Here is a 13,868-nt window from a genome sequence, read left to right as displayed (position 1 = left end):
TCAAACTTCAAGAAAGAAGATTCCACCTCAACATTAGGAAGAACTTCCTGGCAGTAAGAGCTGTTCGACAGTGGGATTTGCTGCCAAGGAGTGTGGTGGAGGTCTTTAAGCAGAGGCTTGAAAGGCATCTGTCAAGAATGCTTTGATGGTGTTTCCTGCTTGGCAGGGGGTTGGACTGGATGGCCCTTGGGGTCTCTTCCAACTCTGTGATTCTATGATTCTATCATTCTATGAATCTTCCTTTTGCTGAGTGTCTGCGCGCGCATGTCTTTGAGCATCCTCCAGGGCGCATGCGCGCTGGGCCAATCTCCCGCAGTGGGTCGGTTTGGGCGCGGCGGAGGGATACACGCGAACTCCCTCCATTCTCGGCCCTTTCGGCTCCTCTCGTACCGGCCGCTTCGGCGTGCCGTCTCCCTTCTTCTCGCCGACATCTCCCCCGGCGGCAGGTCGACGCTTCCGCCCGCCCCGAGGCGCGGCAAGCGGTGGGACTACGTTTTCCCAAAGAAGATCCGGCGGCAGCTCGCGTCTCCCTCCGCGCGCGCCCCGCCGCCATTTCGCGTGTCGCCGCTGCCACTGGACGTGGAGCAGCCGAGTCGTTAGCTGGAGCCATGGCTGCCTCCGTGGGCAACGTCGCCGACAGCACAGGTACGGGAGGCCTCCTTCGTCTCTCAGGAGGGAGCCAAGTTCTCGGGTGTGAGGGAGGCCTTTCCCCTCAGGGGCCGCGGCCTGCCTGGGCCTGGTAGGCCCGAGCGCCTCTGGGAGTAGGCCGTCGACTGAGGGGAAGGTCCGCAGGCCTGGCCCCCGACGGGGAGAGGGCCGGCCCGCGGTGGGGGTGTGGCGAGGGGCTCCCAACCTACGGCCCTCGAGTTCAGGCCTCCTCCGATCAATGATTTTATTTTTTTAAAAAAAATTCATTTTCCCCATTTAAAAGAAATAGACATTTTTACAATTTCCGCAATATTGTATCACTTTTTCCACATAATATACATAATATAAATTTCCGACGTGTCCGTAGCTACTTAGGGGAGGGAAAAAAAGGGGGGAGGGAAAAACACACACACACACAAAAAGGACAACAACAAATATTGGACTTCCACACTCCCTTTTGCTGTTTTTTAAGGAAATTTTTAAGTTTTATGCCAGGCATCCCCAAACTTTGGCCCTCCAGATGTTTTGGCCTACAACTCCCATGATCCCTAGCTAAAAGGACCAGTGGTCAGGGATGATGGGAATTGTAGTCCAAAACATTTGGAGGGCCGAAGTTTGGGGATGCCTGATGAAGAGTAACAAACTGCATAAAACAGGCTTCCCCAAACTTTGGCCCTCCAGATGTTTTGAACTACAATTCCCATCATCCCTGACCACTGGTCCTCTTAGCTAGGGATCATGGGAATTGTAGGCCAAAACATCTGGAGGGCCGAAGTTTGGGGATGCCTGCTCTTCATGGTTCCAATAGTCTCTTTCATATTTTGTTTGCTCTGTTCTAATTTGTAAATATATGCCCTTTTATCACTTATTTTCTTTATTATATATGCATTGTATTTTGTCTTTTCCTGGAATTAGCCCAATGAAAGAGTTATTATTTCCAACTATGAGGTGTATTCGTTTGTCAATATTTTCTAGTTCAGGCATCCTCAAACTGCAGCCCCCCAGGTGCCTTGGCCTACAACTCCCATGATCCCTAGCTAAGAGGACCAGTGGTCTGGGATGATGGGAGTTGTAGTTTCCAAACATCTGGAGCGAGGCAGTTTGGGGGTGCCTGCTCGAGTTGTTTTGGGCCTACAACTCCCATGATCCCTAGCGAACAGGACCAGTGGCCGGGGAAGATGGGAATTGTAGTCCAAAACATCTGGAGGGCCACAGTTTGGGGGTGCCTGCTCTAGTTGTTTTGGGCCTACAACTCCCATCGTCCCTAGCTAACAGGTCCGGTGGGGCAGGGATGATGGGAGTTGTAGTCCAAAACATCTGGAGGGCCACAGTTTGGGAGTGCCTGCTCTAGTTGTTTTGGGACTACAACTGCCATCATCCCTAGCTAACAGGTCCCGGGGGGGGGGCAGGGATGATGGTAGTTGTAGCCTCCAAACATCTAGAGGGCCGAGTTTCCCTCCAGGCACCCTCAAACTGGGCCCTCCAGATGTTTTGGGATCACAACTCACATGATCCCTAGCTACCAGGAGCGGTGGTCAAGGATGATGGGAACTGTAGTTTCAAAAGACAGTGGCCGGGGAAGATGGGAATTGTAGTCCAAAACATCTGGAGGGCTGAAGTTTGGGGGTGCCTGCTCAAGGGCCTAATCCAGCACTCTAACCCAGGCACCCCCAATAGACGGCCCTCTACTTCAGGCATCCTCAAACCGCGGCCCTCCAGATGTCTTGGCCTACAACTCCCATGATCCCTAGCTAACAGGACCAGTGGTCAGGGATGATGGGAGTTGTAGTCCAAAACATCTGGAGGGCTGCAGTTTGGGGGTGCCTGCTCGAGTTGCTTTGGGACTACAACTCCCATGATCCCTAGCTAACAGGACCAGTGGTCAGGGAAGATGGGAGTTGTAGTCCAAAACAGCTGGAGGGCCGCAGTTTGGGGGTGCCTGCTCGAGTTGCTTTGGGCCTACAACTCCCATCGTCCCTAGCTAACACGTCCGAGGGGGCAGGGATGATGGGAGTTGTAGTCTCCAAACATCTGGAGGGCCGAGTTTGCCCCCAGACACCCCAAACTGCGGCCCTCCAGATGTTTTGGACTACAACTCTCATGATCCCTAGCTAACAGGACCGACCAGTGGCCGGGGAAGATGGGAATTGTAGTCCAAAACATCTGGAGGGCCGAAGTTTGGGGGTGCCTGCTCAAGGGCCTAATCCACCACTCTAACCCAGGCACCCCCAACCTACGGCCCTCCAGATGTTTTGGCCTACAACTCCCATGATCCCTAGCTAACAGGACCAGTGGCCGGGGAAGATGGGAATTGTAGTCCAAAACATCTGGAGGGCCAAAGTTTGGGGGTGCCTGCTCAAGGGCCTAATGCACCACTCTAACCCAGGCACCCCCAACCTACGTCCCTCCAGATGTTTTGGCCTAAAACTCCCATGATCCCTAGCTAACAGGACCAGTGGTCAGGGATGATGGAAATTGTAGTCCAAAACATCGGGAGGGCTGCAGTTTGGGGGTGCCTGCTCTAGTTGTTTTGGGACTACAATTCCCATGATCCCTAGCTAACAGGTCCGGGGGGCAGGGATGATGGGAGTTGTAGTCTCCAAACATCTGGAGGGCCGCAGTTTGGGGGTGCCTGCTCTAGTTGTTTTGGAACTACAACTCCCATCATCCCTAGCTAACAGGTCCGGTGGGGGGAGGGATGATGGGAGTAGTAGTCTCCAAACAGCTGGAGGGCCGTAGTTTGGGGGTGCCTGCTCTAGTTGTTTTGGGCCTACAACTCCCATCATCCCTAGCTAACAGGTCCGGGGGGCAGGGATGATGGCAGTTGTAGTCTCCAAACATCTGGAGCGCCGAGTTTGCCCCCAGGCACCCCCAAACTGGGCCCTCCAGATGTTTTGGGACCACAACTCCCATAATCCCTAGCTACCAGGACCGGTGGTCAAGGATGATGGGAACTGTAGTTTCAAAACAGTCGGAGGGCTGAGTTTGCCTATGCCTGACCATAGTGACAACCATGACAACAACTGATGATGATGATAAATTGATTATTTATACCTCGCCCATCTGTTTTCTAAAAATAAGAATAATTTTTATTCATTTGACATATACGGTAGTTGCATTGCATGACCTCATACGCTCCTATCAAATCTAGTTGGCTCTGCTGAGCCTCCCTTCTGCCCTATGGTTTTTTATAAACTTCCATTTTGCCTTCCATGCATTTTGTGTCCTTTTCTATTCTAGTGATGTCATTCCCGAAAGTTATTCCATTATCCATCCTGAATTCGGTCGCCATTTCATAGAATCATAGACTCATAGAGTTGGAAGAGACCACAAGGGCCATCCAGTCCAACCCCCTGCCAAGCAGGAAACACCATCAAAGCATTCTTGACATATGGCTGTCAAGCCTCTGCTTAAAGACCTCCAAAGAAGGAGACTCCACCACACTTCTTGGCAGCAAATTCCACTGCCGAACAGCTCTTACTGTCAGGAAGTTCTTCATAATGTTGAGGTGGAATCTTCTTTCTTGTCGTTTGAATCCATTGCTCTGTGTCCGCTTCTCTGGAGCAGCAGAAAACAACCTTTCTCCCTCCTCTATATGACATCCTTTCATATATTTGAACATGGCTATCATATCACCCCTTAACCTTCTCTTCTCCAGGCTAAACATACCCAGCTCCCTAAGCCGTTCCTCATAAGGCATTGTTTCCAGGCCTTTGACAATTTTGGTTGCCCTCCTCTGGACACGTTCCAGCTTGTCAGTCTCCTTCTTGAACTGTGGTGCCCAGAACTGGACACAGTACTCCAGGGGAGGTCTGACCAGAGCAGAATACAGTGGTACTATTACTTCCCTAGATCTAGATGCTATACTCCTATTGATGCAGCCCAGAATTGCATTGGCTTTTTGAGCTGCTGCATCGCACTGTTGACTCATGTCAAGTTTGTGGTCTACCAGGACTCCTAGATCCTTTTCACATGTACTGCTCTCAAGCAAGGTGTCTCCCATCCTGTATTTGTGCCCATCCTGTATTTCTTGTGCCCATCCTGTATTTCCCATCCTGTATTTCTTCTGGCAAATCTTCAGATCACCGTGATAGCGATGTCGATTGCTTAGAGTTGTCTTTCTAATGCAATTTGACTTTATTGCAGTCTTTGTGGAAGGCTTGATCTCACTGGTTCCGGATTCTTCCCGTCAGTTTCGCCTACACCAGGCATGGCCAAACTTGGCCCTCCAGCTGTTTTGGGATTACAATTCCCATTATCCCTGACCACTGGTCCTGTTAGCTAGGGATGATATGAGTTTTAGTCCCAAAACAGCTGGAAGGCCAAGTTTGGGAATGCTTGACCTATTCCCCGCCCATCTGGCTGGGTTTCCCCAGCCACTCTGGGAAAATATTGAAATAGATATTTTGTCTGGCTGCAAATCTTCATTTTTAGGGGAGCTTCTTCTTTCCACTAAGCCAGGCACCCCCAAACTGCGGCCCTCCAGATGTTTTGGCCTACAACTCCCATGATCCCTAGCTAACAGGACCAGTGATCGGGGAAGATGGGAATTGTAGTCCAAAACATCTGGAGGGCCAAGGTTTGGAGAAGCCTGCACTAAGGCAAATAAATAGGAGCAGGAGGGGGAGCTGAAATTGAGGCACTTTTTCTTCTTTCCACTCGTTTGCGCTCTCTTTTTCATGCGCGAAATGAACGCCTTTGTTGAATTCACTTTGCCTATAGAGCCTATGCGCAGTAGGCCTGAAAGAGCTTCTCCACCCCAGACGCCTCTCTCGAGGGCTTTCTGGCACTTCCCTCCCTGCAAGATGTAAGGTTGCAGGGAACAGGCAGAGGGCCTTCTCGGTGGTGGCGCCCGCCCTGTGGAACACCCTCCAATTAGATGTTGAGGAAATCAAGAATTAAAGAAATTATATGGGACGCGGGTGGCGCTGTGGTCTAAACCACAGAGCCTAGGGCTTGCCGATCAGAAGGTTGGCAGTTTGAATCCCCGCGACAGGGTGAGCTCCTGTCGCTCGGTCCCAGCTCCTGCCAACTTAGCAGTTCGAAAGCACGTCAAAAGTGCAAGTAGATAAATAGGGACCGCTCCAGCGGGAAGGTAAACGGTGTTTCCATGCGCTGCTCTGGTTCACCAGAAGCGGCTTAGTCATGCTGGCCACATGACTCTGAATCATAGAATCCTAGAGTTGGAAGAGACCACAAGGACCATCCAGTCCAACCCCCTGCCAAGCAGGAAACACCATCAAAGCATTCTTGACATATGCCTGTCAAGCCTCTGCTTAAAGACCTCCAAAGGAGACTCACTCCACCTCACTCCTTGGCAGCAGATTCCACTGTCGAACAGCTCTTACTGTCAGGAAGTTCTTCCTAATGTTGAGGTGGAATTTCTTGTAGTTTGAATCCATTGCTCCATGTCCGCTTCTCTGGAGCAGCAGAAAACAACCTTTCACCCTCCTCTATATGGCATCCTTTGATATATTTGAACATGGCTATCATATCACCCCTTAACCTTCTCTTCTCCAGGCTAAACATACCCAGCTCCCTAAGCCGTTCCCTATAAGGCATCGTTTCCAGGCCTTTGACCATGCGCTGCTCTGGTTCACCAGAAGCGGCTTAGTCATGCTGGCCACGACTCGGAAGCTGCCTGCGGACAAACACCGCCTCGTCCAGTAAAGCGAGATGAGCGTCGTAACCCCAGAGTGGTCCGCAACTGGACCTAATGGTCAGGGGTCCCTTTACCTTTACCTTACGGTCTTATACACGGAAAAATACAGTCACTAGGCAGGGCAGCAGCTTGACCAAGCCGCCCCCTGGGGCGTACAGATAAGCAGATTTACACTTCTTAGATCTTCTCATCTGGGGTTGCAGGTTCACTCTCTCCCTCCCCCCCCCCCCCCAAGCTGCACCTCATTGTTCCTACCTCTATTGCGGACTGGCGAAGCGGGGTGGAATTTTTTTACCGTTTTGTTAAGAGAAATTTCCATTTCTAAAAATGCATTGCTTTGTAATGGAAGCAGAATGAATGGATGAAATGTCAACCACATGGGGCATTTCGGATTCACTTTTTGGAGATCATTATCCACAGCATCTATAGTGCTATACGAAACCCAGGTGTGCTCAGATCCTAGTAGATTTGGGGCACTGGAAAACCTTCGCATTTGGAAACTCACATTGTCTTCTATTTTGGAAATGTACATCCAGGTTTTTTTCCGTTTTATTTTTTTTGGGGGCCCTCAGGAGAGTGAGGCCCTCAGCTAGAGCTTGCTTATTTCTCGCCCCGCACAGCTGGCATGGGGCACAGCTTTGGAGACCTCCGAAGCTGCGCCCCATTCCGGGGAAGACAGGCGGGAGGCGGCGGCGGGAGAAGCTCTTCTCCCCCCGCCGCCTCTCACCGCGCACAGCCGGCATGGGGCGCAGCTTCGGAGGTTTCCGAAGCTGCGCCCCATGCCGGGAAAGGCAGGCGAGGCAGCGGCCGGGAGAAGTGAGCTGCTCCCCGCTGCCGCCTCGCACACAGCCGGCATCGGACAGGGCCGCCATCCCCCGGAGCCCATGTTGTTGTTGTTGTTTAGTCGTTTAGTCGTGTCCGACTCTTCGTGACCCCATGGACCATAGCACGCCAGGCACTCCTGTCTTGCACTGCCTCCCGCAATTTGGTCAAACTCATGTTCGTAGCTTCGAGAACACTGTCCAACCATCTCGTCCTCTGTCGTCCCCTTCTCCTAGTGCCCTCAATCTTTCCCAACATCAGGGTCTTTTCCAGGGAGTCTTCTCTTCTCATGAGGTGGCCAAAGTATTGGAGCCTCAGCTTCAGGATCTGGCCTTCCAGTGAGCACTCAGGGCTGATTTCATTCAGAATGGAGAGGTTTGATCTTCTTGCAGTCCATGGGACTCTCAAGAGTCTCCTCCAGCACCATAATTCAAAAGCATCAATTCTTCGGCGATCAGCCTTCTTTATGGTCCAGCTCTCACTTCCATACATCACTACTGGGAAAACCATAGCTTTAACTAGACGGACCTTTGTCGGCAAGGTGATGTCTCTGCTTTTTAAGGTGCTGTCTAGGTTTGTCATTGCTTTTCTCCCAAGAAGCAGGCGTCTTTTAATTTCGTGACTGCTGTCACCATCTGCAGTGATCAAGGAGCCCAAGAAAGTAAAATCTCTCACTGCCTCCATTTCTTCCCCTTCTATTTGCCAGGAGGTGATGGGACCAGTGGCCATGATCTTGGTTTTTTTGATGTTGAGCTTCAGACCATATTTTGCGCTCTCCTCTTTCACCCTCATTAAAAGGTTCTTTAATTTCTCCTCGCTTTCTGCCATCAAGGTTGTGTCATCTGCATATCTGAGGTTGTTGATATTTCTTCCGGCAATCTTAATTCCGGCTTGGGATTCATCTAGTCCAGCCTTTCGCATGATGAATTCTGCATATAAGTTAAATAAGCAGGGAGACAATATACAACCTTGTCGTACTCCTTTCCCAATTTTGAACCACTCAGTTGTTCCATATCCAGTTCTAACTGTAGCTTCTTGTCCCACATAGAGATTTCTCAGGAGACAGATGAGGTGATCAGGCACTCCCATTTCTTTAAGAACTTGCCATAGTTTGCTGTGGTCGACACAGTCAAAGGCTTTTGCATAGTCAATGAAGCAGAAGTAGACGTTTTTCTGGAACTCTCTAGCTTTCTCCATAATCCAGCGCATGTTTGCTATTTGGTCTCTGGTTCCTCTGCCCCTTCGAAATCCAGCTTGCACTTCTGGGAGTTCTCGGTCCACATACTGCCTAAGCCTGCCTTGTAGAATTTTAAGCATAACCTTGCTAGCGTGTGAAATGAGCGCAATTGTGCGGTAGTTGGAGCATTCTTTGGCACTGCCCTTCTTTGGAATTGGGATGTAGACTGATCTTCTCCAATCCTCTGGCCATTGCTGAGTTTTCCAAACTTGCTGGCATATTGGGTGTAGCACCTTAACAGCATCATCTTTTAAAATTTTAAATAGTTCAGCTGGAATATCATCACTTCCACTGGCCTTGTTATTAGCAGTGCTTTCTAAGGCCCATTTGACTTCATTCTCCAAGATGTCTGGCTCAAGGTCAGCAACCACACTATCTGGGGTGTACGAGACCTCCATATCTTTCTGGTATAATTCCTCTGTGTATTCTTGCCACCTCTTCTTGATGTCTTCTGCTTCTGTTAGGTCCTTACCACTTTTGTCCTTGATTATGGTAATCTTTGTACGAAATGTTCCTTTCATATCTCCAATTTGCTTGAACAGATCTCTGGTTTTCCCCATTCTATTGTTTTCCTCTATTTCTTTGCATTGCTCATTTAAGAAGACCCTCTTGTCTCTCCTTGCTGTTTTTTGGAAATCTGCATTCAGTTTCCTGTATCTTTCCCTATCTCCCTTGCATTTTGCTTGCCTCCTCTCCTCCGCTATTTGTAAGGCCTCGTTGGACAGCCATTTTGCTTTCTTGCATTTCCTTTTCCTTGGGATGGTTTTCGTTGCTGCCTCCTGTATAATGTTACGAGCCTCCATCCATAGTTCTTCAGGCACTCTGTCCACCAAATCTAAATCCTTAAACCTGTTCCTCACTTCCACTGTGTATTCATAAGGGATTTGATTCAGATTGTATCTTACTGGCCCAGTGGTTTTTCCTACTTTCTTCAGTTTAAGCTGGAATTTTGCTATAAGAAGCTGATGATCTGAGTTACAGTCAGCTCCAGGTCTTGTTTTTGCTGACTGTATAGAGCTTCTCCATCTTTGGCTGCAGAGAATATAATCAATCTGATTTCGATGCTGCCCATTTGGTGATATCCATGTGTAGAGTCGTCTCTTGTGTTGTTGGAAGAGAGTGTTTGTGATGACCAGCTTGTTCTCTTGACAGAACTCTATTAGCCTTTGCCCTGCTTCATTTTGAACTCCCAGGCCAAACTTGCCAGTTGTTCCTTTTATCTCTTGATCCCCTACTTTAGCATTCCAATCCCCTGTAATGAGAAGAACATCCTTCTTTGGTGTCATTTCTAGAAGGTGTTGTAGGTCTTCATAGAATTGGTCAATTTCACTTTCTTCAGCACCGGTAGTTGGTGCATAAACTTGGATTACTGTGATGTTAAAAGGTCTGCCTTGGATTCGTATCAAGATCATTCTGTCATTTTTGAGATTGCATCCCATTACAGCTTTTGCCACTCTTTTGTTGACTATGAGGGCCACTCCATTTCTACTACGGGATTCTTGCCCACAGTAGTAGATATGATAGTCATCCGAACTGAATTCGCCCATTCCCTTCCATTTTAGTTCACTGATGCCCAGGATGTCGATATTTATTCTTGTCATCTCATTTTTGACCACATCCAGCTTACCTCCATTCATGGTTCTTACATTCCAGGTTCCTATGCAATATTTTTCTTTACAGCATCGGACTTTCCTTTCGCTTCCAGGCATATCCGCAACTGAGCATCCTTTCGGCTTTGGCCCAGCCGCTTCATCAGCTCTGAATCTACTTGTACTTGTCCTCCGCTCTTCCTCAGTAGCATGTTGGACGCCTTCCGACCTGAGGGGCTCATCTTCCAGCGTCATAACTTTTATATGCCTGTTGTCTTTGTCCATGGAGTTTTCTTGGCAGGGTTACTGGAGTGGCTTGCCAGTTCCTTCTCCAGGTGGATCACGTTTAGTCAAAACTCTCCACTATGACCTGTCCATCTTGGGTGGCCCTGCATGGCATAGCTCATAGCTTCTCTGAGTTATTCAAGCCCCTTCGCCACGACAAGGCATTGATCCATGAAGGGGGGCATTGATCCATGAAGGGGATCAATAGGAATGCCCATAGGAATGCATTGATTAAGTTTCAATGCATTCCTATGGGAAACTGGGACTTGCTAGACGAAAAATTTGTTACACAAATTGACCCGTGGAACGAATTAAATTCGTCTAGCGAGGCACCACTGTACAGTATATACTTTCAGGTCCTTTTTGTTGCTCTATATTTTCTTCCAGTGCTTTACCCTTCCACCTTTACCATGGAGCAGGCATGGCCCAACTTGGCCCTCCAGCTCTTTTGGGATTACAACTCCCATCACCCCTAGCTCACAGGACCAGTGGTCAGGGATGATGGGCACTGTAGTCCCAAAACAGCTGGGGGGGGCCCGAGTTTGGCCACCACTGTTCTAGATCAGGCGTGGCCACACTTGGCCCTCCAGCCCTTTTGGGACTACAACTCTCATCGCCCCTAGCTCACAGGACCAGTGGTCAGGGACAATGGGCACTGTAGTCCCAAAACAGCTGGGGGGCCGAGTTTGGCCACCACTGTTCTAGATCATCATCATTGCTAGCTAGCCGGACCAGGGGTCAGGGATGGTGTGAACGGTAGTTTGCTGACCCCTACTTTTGACATTTAGCCGATCTGTTTGCGTTCGCCCTGCAGACCCCCTTGGAGTTTTGCATCCCACCAAGCATATTTCCCCTTTTTTTTTGCACGCCACCGTCTGTCGGCTCTTGCCTCCCCCCTTCTAACTTTTTGTTCCCCCCCCCCCTCCGAATGTCTTGGTGATCCTTCAGAACCAACAAAACGTCTGCTTTCCTTCCAAGGGCTGGCAGAGTTGGCTCACCGGGAGTACCAGGCAGGGGACTTCGAAGCGGCCGAGAGGCACTGCATGCAACTGTGGAGACAGGAGCCCGACAACACTGGTGTCCTGTTGCTGCTCTCATCCATTCACTTCCAGTGTCGCAGGCTGGACAGGTAGGAGGCTTGTTGTTCTTGTTGTTTAGTCGTTTAGTCGTGTCTGACTCTTCGTGACCCCATGGACCATAGCACGCAGGCACTCCTGTCTTGCACTGCCTCCCGCAGTTTGGTCAAACTCAAGTTCGTAGCTTCGAGAACTACGGAGGCTGGGGCCATCTAATTGGGTTTTAATTGGATCCTGACTCGTATTCAGGAGGCAATTTCGTTACTGTTTGATTTTATAGCCAGTGTGGTGTAGTGGTTAAGAGCGGCAGACTCGTAATCTGGGGAACCGGGTTCGCGTCTCCGCTCGTCCACATGCAGCTGCTGGGTGACCTTGGGCTAGTCATAGTTCTCTGACGTCTCTCAGCCCCACTCACCTCACAGAGTGTTTGTTGTGGGGGAGGAAGGGAAAGGAGAACGTTAGCCGCTTTGAGACTCCTTAGGGTAGTGATAAAGCGGGATATCAAATCCAATCTATCTACAGTGGTGCCTCGCTAGACGAATTTAATTCGTTCCACGGGTCTTTTCTTATAACGGAAAATTCATCTACCGAATCCCATAGGAATGCATTGATTTTTTTTTTGATTTTTTTTTGCCCATAGGAACGCATTAATTGAATTTCAATGCATTCCTATGGGAAACCGCGATTCGCTAGACGAATTTTTCGTAAAACGGATTTGTCTAGTGAGGCAACCTCCGCTCGAAAAATCCTTTCGTTAAGTGGAAATTTCGTTAAGCAGGGCATTCGTTAAGCGAGGCACCACTGTATATAAAAACGGGGAAGGCACATGTGTGTTATTCCCCACTTTTCTCCAACAAGCACTTACCCGATCGTCCTGAAATTTGGCCACAACCTAAAACTCACATGTGAGCAGGTCATTATGTACTTGCACTGACCAGCTGACACACCGAACACAGGTAAAAACCTGGATTTGCGGTCAACAAAATTGGACATTCAACGAACAATGGACAAACACACGCCCACAATCCCTCATGCCCCGGAGACCACACCTCCAACAGAGAGCAAACCGCCCCGAGACCAAGCCGCTCCTCAGGGAACCAAGCTCAACTCGGAGATCGCACATCCGAGACCAGGCCGCTTCCCAGGGACCTGCACCCGCCCAGGGGATCACGTACCAGCGACCCCCGGCTAATCCCTGTGACTGCCACCCCCCTGTGTCGATCCATGACATATCCCATCCTCTCCTTCCCCCACCCCTGGCACATATAATAGAATCATAGAGTTGGAGGAGACCACAAGGGCCATCCAGTCCAACCCCCTGCCAAGCAGGAAACACAATCAAAGCATTCTTGACATCTGCCTGTCAAGCCTCTGCTTAACGACCTCCAAAGAAGGAGAGACTACCACACTTCTTGGCAGCAAATTCCACTGTCGAACAGCTCTTACTGTCAGGAAGTTCTTCCTAATGTTTAGGTGGAATCTTCTTCCTTGTAGTTTGAATCCATTGCTCCGTGTCCGCTTCTCTGGAGCAGCAGAAAACAACCTTTCACCCTCCTCACCCTCCTAGGGAGCCAGTGTGGTGTAGTGGTTAAGAGCGGTAGACTCGTAATCTGGGGGACTGGGTTCGTGTCTCCGCTCTTCCACATGCAGCTGCTGGGTGACCTTGGGCTAGTCACACTTCTTTGAAGTCTCTCAGCCCCACCCACCTCGCAGGGTGTCTGTTGTGGGGGAGGAAGGGAAAAGGAGATTGTTAGCCGCTTTGAGACTCCTTTGGGTAGTGATAAAGCGGGATATCAAATCCAAACTCCTCCTCCTCTATATGACAGCCTTTTATATATTTGAACATGGCTATCATATCACCCCTTAACCTTCTCTTCTCCAGGCTAAACATACAACCATCTCGTCCTCTGTCGTCCCCTTCTCCTAGTGCCCTCAATCTTTCCCAACATCAGGGTCTTTTCCAAGGATTCTTCTCTTCTCATGAGGTGGCCAAAGTATTGGAGCCTCAGCTTCAGGATCTGTCCTTCCAGTGAGCACTCAGGGCTGATTTCCTTAAGAACGGAGAGGTTTGATCTTCTTGCAGTCCATGGGACTCTCAAGAGTCTCCTCCAGCACCAGAATTCAAAAGCATCCATTCTTCGGCGATCAGCCTTCTTTATGGTCCAGCTCTCACTTCCATACATCACTACTGGGAAAACCATAGCTTTAACTAGACGGACCTTTGTCGGCAAGGTGGTGTCTCTGCTTTTTAAGATGCTGTCTAGGTTTGTCATTGCTTTTCTCCCAAGAAGCAGGCGTCTTTTAATTTCGTGACTGCTGTCACCATCTGCAGTGATCAAGGAGCCCAAGAAAGTCAAATCTCTCACTGCCTCCATTTCTTCCCCTTCTATTTGCCAGGAGGTGATGGGACCAGTGGCCATGATCTTGGGTTTTTTGATGTTGAGCTTCAGACCATATGTTGTGCTCTCCTCTTTCACCCTCATTACAAGGTTCTTTAATTCCTCCTCACTTTCTGCCATCAAGGTTGTGTCATCTGCATATCTGAGGTT

The 13,868-nt window shown here is 49.5% G+C and overlaps 1 protein-coding gene across 3 annotated transcripts in view; it reads left to right on the top strand.

Moving 5' to 3' along the window:
• The first annotated feature begins 511 nt into the window (after nucleotides 1–511).
• Nucleotides 512–13,868, top strand: part of LOC118079033 (UDP-N-acetylglucosamine--peptide N-acetylglucosaminyltransferase 110 kDa subunit-like) — a 72,974-nt gene continuing 59,617 nt past the window's right edge. For 2 of the 3 annotated variants that reach the window (XM_060270050.1, XM_060270052.1), the window contains exons 1-2: nucleotides 530–645; nucleotides 11,192–11,372. In XM_060270050.1, the coding sequence (XP_060126033.1) occupies nucleotides 609–645; nucleotides 11,192–11,372 (218 nt within the window). In that variant the 5' untranslated portion in view covers nucleotides 530–608. Of the gene's footprint in view, nucleotides 646–11,191; nucleotides 11,373–13,868 lie in introns of all 3 variants that reach the window. The other variant, XM_060270051.1, reaches the window with a different exon arrangement.

This window comes from Zootoca vivipara, chromosome W, assembly GCF_963506605.1.
Source record: "Zootoca vivipara chromosome W, rZooViv1.1, whole genome shotgun sequence".
Classification (NCBI taxonomy): Eukaryota; Metazoa; Chordata; class Lepidosauria; order Squamata; family Lacertidae; genus Zootoca; species Zootoca vivipara.
Note: the sequence above shows the minus strand (reverse complement) of the source record. Positions and strands in the feature narration are given on the sequence as shown.